Consider the following 7,500-nt stretch of genomic DNA (forward strand, 5'->3'; position numbering starts at 1 on the left):
TATCAGTACTGGTTTGATGAGTAAAACTGGGCCAATAATAACGTCGGATATTGATTTCCCACTGTTTAGCTTTGTGTTTCTATTTTGAGAGGGGAAATGGTTGGTATCTGTTAAATCATGATAGCGACGCTGCACAGCCAGGAATAAGTATAAAGCCATGTCAGCGGTCCGGTCGTACCGGACCGCTGACATGGCTTTATACTTATTCCTGGCTGTGCAGCGTCGCTATCATGATTTAACAGATACCAACCATTTCCCCTCTCAAAATAGAAACACAAAGCTAAACAGTGGGAAATCAATATCCGACGTTATTATTGGCCCAGTTTTACTCATCAAACCAGTACTGATATTCTAAAAAATGACCAACATCAGTCAATACCAATGTTAATGCTGGTATATCGTGCATCCCTACTAATAACTTACGGAGCCCAAAGGGGACATAGGGGGATTTCCTCGCAATATTGTTTTGCGTTCTCACACAAAAGTTTAATATTTTGTATTAAATGAATTAAATCAGACATTTATTTTGAAATATCCAGTTCCCAAAACAGGATGTCGCCACAAATTCGGAGAAATTGACGGTGATATTTTGCGCCACAACAGTAATAATAAACAGCTTTTGCAAAGGAATGCAAAAAATATTGCGAAGCAACGCAATAGTAATGCGTGGGAACGCAAAAGAAAAAAATCCCCCATGTCCCCTCACTCTCTGTAATAATTAATGCAACTTTCCTCAGCCAAGCTTTAGGAGTTCTTGTTTACTTTCACCAAGATAAGCAGTTCAAACAAGAAGCCAAAGTAAAACTGTTACAAAACTGATACACAAAACGTCTATGTTATCTTGAGACATTAGTCAGAGCTTAAAGGACCAGATACTTCTTAAAGGAGAGAATGAAGCTCTAAAATTAGTCACACTTTGTCAAAATGTCATCAGATTAGGGACTGTTTTTACACAAGTACTCACTCTTGCAGTCAAACAGATTTTAATAGAAGCATCTGATGAACTCACATTCTTCTCCTAAAGGAAAGCATTGTTACAAGGATTAGTTTTCAGCCTCAGCTTCTGTATTTTCATTGARTTTTTCTTCCATTATGTGTTTATCTGAAGTTGGATTTACAAAATACCTCATGTTAAAGCCCAACATCCACACTCATCGCAAAACTTGTACATATTAAACACATTTCTACCTTCATGCTGCCATGATTGATCATTTTCATTTTATAGTCATTTCAATTCACATACATTATAAAAATTAGCCAATTAGTACAAGTTTGTAGGACGTGCAAAAATAAGCCTATCTCATGTTCTGTTAACAGATACCCTGAGTATAGACAAAACATTTCAATGGAGTATTTTTTATATCTGCTTTTTTTTCACCAAAAATTTAATTTGCAAGGACACAGGGTTCTGTCCAAACACAGAAGAAAATATCTAGAGTAGATTGAACATGGACGGTTTTCGTCCAGTCAGTTGTTACATGACTTACTTATTACTTCTGACACAAGATAAGATTAGCCTCTTTCATATATTGATATATATACTGTATGTAATATACATTTATAGAAGGATTTATGTAAGCCTAGTTTTTACCTCAACATATTTGTAAACCATTAAAAGCAATGCAGTCCATAAAACAGGTCATGCTCCAATAATCATACAGGAAGTTTAGCAGAAGCAGAAGAATGACACTGAAATGTGTTTTTAATGGATCCTATCACTACTCTCAACGCTGCCACTGGATTATGCCATTGCCCTGCCAGCTAAACCTTTTCCAAGACAGATTTCTAAAGAAAACTGTATAAAATTATCACAAATTAAAATGAAACCATTAACGATTTCATACTGGTCCTGCTCATACTTGACATTAACATGCCCAACACTCACACCTTTACATGCCTCTGAACACCTGACCTACAGCTGGTGTACATTACAACACAGATATGGCGATAAAAAAAGCTGCATCCCATACAGTTTAAAGCTTTGAACTCTTAACTCTACAGTTTGGAATGGATAAAGACATATTCAACTAGTACTACACAACAAAGGTCCAGGTACTTTGTTTTTTAACAAGTTTTTGTAAACTAACTAACTTAAAGATTGAGATATGTCTTTTAGTGCTGGGCGGTATACCAGTTCTTATTTTTGTTATGATATGAATTTTCTGAATAACAACATACCAGTTTAAATAGCCTGAACATGTTCAGGAAATTACGTTGTGCRTGCCAGTAAACTGTTACACGGGGGAAACCTTTCCCCACAGCACTGCTATGTGCATTCGCAGGCTAATGTTGTTGGAGCAGCTTCTGAATAACTGGTGGCATGTGACGATTCCACTGCTTATATTGACTGACATTTATGAAAAACTCTCCCGTTTTCGCCATCGCTGAATGTAGTATACACCTCTTCAGTATACACAGTGGTGGACAGTAGTGGAGTACATTTACTTGAGTACTGAACATTTTTTGTGTATCTTTACTTTACTTGACTAATTGTATTTTGGGGGTACTTATGACTTTCACTCCACTACATTTCAAAGGCAAATATTGTACTTTTTAATCCACTACATTTCTAGGAAGCTTTTAGTTACTCGTTACTTTTGGTTCAGCATAGCTTTGTAATCAGCTGTTGTTTTTCTTTCTAGAAATGCAATTGGCCATACGTTAGGTTCCTCACAAGGAAAACCAATCACAGTCGTAGCTCACATCTAGGATAGATTTGGAATTACATCATCTTCATTAAAGGGATCCTCGATTAGTTGTAACATTAGACTTTATTTAATAAACATTTATTTTAAATGTAAAATAAAGACTGTAAAAATACTGTAGGCTGTTTAGTTTTTATCATTTTTAAACTAAAGTTTAAAAATATATTACACGGACAGGGCCATTTTATTTACATGCAAAGSATTCTGGGTAAATGATGACGTGGGTAGGTCATCGGTGCGAGGCTGCTAGCGAGCTATATCCACCCTGAAGGTTAATCTTGGACAATATCTGATGATCGACTCTTTTAAATGAAACCASAGAGCGTTGACAGAGAGGAGAAGGTAGAAATGACTCAGCCTGGAACTGAAAATATRGATGGAGGACAACAGAGCTGCTTCATGGAAGAAGAACCTCAGCTTAGCCTGTTAGCTTTAGCATTRGCCCCGATGCTATCACCATATATATGTATTAACTCAGCACTACACATTCTCCTCTCATCACTGAGGTCCTCCATCCACATGACAGAGAGGGGAACACAAAAATGGCTCAGTCTGCAGCTGAAAATATAGATGGAGGACCTTTAGCTTGTTTGTTGCACTAGCGCTGAGCTAATACATACAGTATAAGGAAATATAGCCAGAGTGGCACATAAGCGGTGCGCAGGTGTGCATGCATGATCAAAAAAGAAAAAGTACACCAGATGGAACATCATAAAGCTCACTTGCGTACCTAAGACTGTACCTGAGATTGTCTGTCAAAACAACAGCTAGCAGGGCTCTAGAGTGCGACCAGATTTCTTAAAAAATAAAATAAAATAAAATAAAATAAAATAAAAATCCAGCCACACTGGTGGATCGTTGTTCGGTGCTCACAAAGCCTCTAAGGACAGCGGGACCCTGATATAAGGATTAAACTGAGACACTGCCTTCAACAAATCAGACGAAGTCCAGAGCCTTTTTATCCAATCAGAGCAGAGCAGGGCGGGACTTTCAGTGAGAGCAGTTTTCAGCAGAGACAGGTTGAAGCAGCGGCTCGAGCAGCGGCTGCAGCGGTCAGTCCTGACATCTCCTCCTGCACTTTACTCCTGAACTACCAGAAACTTTGGTCTGTAAAACCTAACTTTATATTAAATATGTGTTCAGAGAGTTGTTATCAAACAGATCTGTCCAACTCTGTGTGAGTGACTAAACTCTCCTCCTGATGAGAGGCTGCTGTGACAGGAGCATGTCACTGCGTGCCRAGGCTGGGTCTTTCTGAGAGGTTCACTGTTTGAGTTCTTCTAATTAAACCAGATTAACTCTAACAGAACATTTGTTTGCCCCATATTAAAGCAAAAATGATTCTCTGTTTACCCCCGTCAAAATATATATATATATTTATATTAAAAAATATAAAAACAACTTGCCATGTTCTCTAGGTGAATGAATTTTAAATGTTAAATATGTTTAAATGCTCTGTGCAAAAGAAAGATATTTGCTGCTTGGTCTGGAGAGTGTGGAAATCTGGTTTAACCAAGGCTGAAGATGCAGAAGGTCAAACAGGAGTTGTCCATCTGAGGGACATGTTAGTCTAAAAGACATTTAACCATGAAATGTTCAGTTTGTGATGTTTATATGACATACACACAGCCCCTTGGCCACTTAGGTAGTTTACAAAATTTATGCAGAGTAAAAGAATAAAATAAAAACTTGTTGGACTGATTTAACATGATGTCCTGAGACGTTGCAGCTGATAGGAGTCATAAAACAGAACAGGGGGATGTTAGATGCCCTGATGCCCCATAGATAAATGTGTTACAGTTTTTATTGATTGTTTCGATGCAGTCGTCAACTCAAAATCCACATTTTCAAAACAGTTAACGCAGAGGTCTAAACATTGACACAGTGGTCAAAATGACATTTTGTTTGCAAAAGGCACTAACTGTGTCAAAACATTTATAATATGGAACAAAAGCAAACTTTGCCTTCAAACAACTCAACTTTGACACAATGTATGAGCACCTCCAAACAATCAGTACACAATACAAAATACAAAACACAGCACTCATGTGAATCAGTGCACCATTGCTTGTCATTGTAGCCCATGACTGTACGTAGCTTACATGTCAGTGCTGTTTGTAGTCAAATTTACCCTCTTGTAAAAAATGCATCCAGAAGCAGATATGCTTTGATGCAAATTTTATTGATTACAGTCTCTTTTTTTTCAGACTGTGCCTGACAGATAAAATATTCCAACAGAGAATACATGGAAATAAAAATAAAATCCTTTACTGTGTGAGAAATTATGTAAATAAAAAACACAGTCTTTTACAGTAAAGAACAAAAATCTATAGTAGGCCTATACTATAAGAGTATAAGAGAACAACACAGGCCTGCAGACTGATTGCAAATTGAAAAACTCTGTGAAGAAGTGTCAAACTGGTGCTTTCAGTGATTTCATACTGATTTCATACTGATTTCAAAAACTTAGTCTTCGATTTATTTAACATATCAGAGACTGTAGGACGTTAAAAAAACAATAAATACATCAAATAACCATCATCCAACCTGCTCTGCTGGTAGAAAAAAGTTTTCCTACACTCATATTTCCTCCTCCGCTGCAGTTCACCTGCACCCTGAACGTCTGAAGCGGTTGATATGTGTGGTGTTACTACTATCACTAGTACTGGTGATGTTACATGCTGTCTGGTGATGCAGAAAACACTTCATGTTACGAGACGATCAGGGAAAATGCCAACAGCGGGAGGAGGGTTGTTACGGCAGAACTTATTCAACATATGCTTATATGAATATGTTTGCATTTACCTTTTTCATTAACTATTTTTTTTTTGAAAATCCAAAAACCACCTCAAACGAGCAATAAAGGTTTTTGCAAGTTTTTGTGAATTTTGCAGTTTCCACCTACCTTTTCTAATGCAATCCTTCAGAGTGTGCATAAAAAATGTTGAAACGCTATGAAAGTTTGAAGACTACAGCTGTTTTAAGATGGCAGCAGCCCACTTTAAAAGTTACTTTACTGACAGGTTATTATTAAATGGTCCAGCAGGACCCACTCCCAAATAATATTTTTCTTGAAGAATTTCCCAAATTCAAAATATTTGCATTTTATGCAAAAACTTTTCATTTTGACACAACAGATTGATTTTACCATACATGTTTTGACACTCCTGTTAAAACTGACCTCTCACTACTGCTGCTGCTATTTGTGCAAATAAACAGTTTGTGCTTTCAATGTATTCATGCCACTGAAATATCACACAAGTATAATACAAAATTTACACAATGTTGTAGTTACTAACTATGAAATGCAGCATTATTTTAATTATTTGTTAAAAGCTTATTTTTTAAAAAAAAGAAGGTGTTTCTTTGTTTTCATATAAAATATGTGAGAAACTTTATTTTCCAAGAACATTATCTTATATTAATTACTTACAGGCAAATGTTTAGGCACCTTAATAAAGCATCAAATATCCCATAGATTGATTTATTTTTGTTCAGTTTATTGCCTATTTTATTTTTTATTGTTTAAACTTGATTAATCCACATATATTAAGATGATTTAGGTGAAACTAAGTTACATCATAAAACAGAATTTATATTAAAACAATAAAAATAAAGAGGAGAACTTAGAATAAAGCAGATTTGATGGAGTCTGACTGTGATTACATTATGTCCAGTCAGAAAGGGCACACATGTCCCAGGACTGGACAGATGTCTGTGAGGACATGNATGTCCCAGGACTGGACAGATGTCTGTGAGGACATGTGGACAGATGTCTGTGAGGACATGTGAACAGATGTCTGTGAGGACATGTCTCTGTGCCAGGAGAGTCTGATCTGGGATCTGCAGCCCGCCTCAGTCCTGTCTGTGGGGGAACTCTGCCTTTTATGGAGTCCTCTCAGAGGAAACGCTCTGTTCCGTGTTTCAGCACAGAAAACATCTGAAACCATCAGCAGCGTGTCTGATCCAAGCAGGACCGGATCCGTTCTGTTCACAACAACAAGCAGGACACATGTCTACAGACACATGCTGCTCCGTGCTTCACTTTAAATGTTTTCATGATCATTCTTATAGTTTAATCATAAAAAGCTTCTGGTTCTGATTAAAGCTCAACTTTTTTTTTGTCTTCTTCCGTTCTGAACCGTGCTGAGGGAGTAACCCGGGTTAAAGGCAGAGGTTCTAGCGTTTCTCCGGTGGTTAATACAGTTTTCCCTTCATCTCATAAACAGATTAATCAATCCTCRAGGGTCTCGCGGGTCGTCTTTGTTCTGATAATTACCTAATCGTGCAGATTTCATAACCGAACTTAGTCCGCTTTAGAAAAGTTTCAGCTTTGCTCTCATTAAACACACTGTCCACTTCAAACTAACCCGGGTTAGTTGAACTGGCTCTCTTGAATCAGAATAAACTGTKGTAAGTTTTACAGCATCATCGTGTCGGCGCCTTTGTAGTTTCTTTGGTCTTTATTTACCTGGTTGTCCGCAGGCTCGGTCCAGCAGCACGACCCAGAGCAGAGCCAGCAGCCATCCACACGTCGCCGGGGACAGTTGGACATGTTTCTGCCTGTGTTTACTGTACATCCCGGTCACACTGTGTCGCCCGGCGGTCCTCCCGTGCCCTCGCCGTTTGGTCAACTCTCTGCCTCCCTTCAGTCTCCGCCGACCGTCAAACAACACGGGCTGCGACACGGTGCTTCCGGTTGGGAACTTCAAAATAAAAGCGCGCTCAGTCAAAAACGATTAAATTGTGTGTGTGTGTGTGTGTGTGTGTGTGTGTGTGTGTGTGTGTGTGTGTG

General features: G+C 38.1%; 1 protein-coding gene across 1 annotated transcript in view; it reads right to left on the minus strand.

The window, feature by feature from the left end:
• adam19a (ADAM metallopeptidase domain 19a) overlaps positions 1-7,330 on the minus strand; it is a gene marked incomplete in the record, with an annotated part of 346,817 nt that extends 339,487 nt beyond the window's left edge. Inside the window, 1 exon segment of the mRNA XM_014003343.1 lies at positions 7,177-7,330. Coding sequence (XP_013858797.1) covers positions 7,177-7,285 — 109 coding nt within the window.
• Between the last annotated feature and the right edge of the window lie 170 nt (positions 7,331-7,500).

The sequence above is a fragment of the Austrofundulus limnaeus genome, unplaced genomic scaffold, assembly GCF_001266775.1.
Source record: "Austrofundulus limnaeus strain Quisiro unplaced genomic scaffold, Austrofundulus_limnaeus-1.0 Scaffold18, whole genome shotgun sequence".
Classification (NCBI taxonomy): Eukaryota; Metazoa; Chordata; class Actinopteri; order Cyprinodontiformes; family Rivulidae; genus Austrofundulus; species Austrofundulus limnaeus.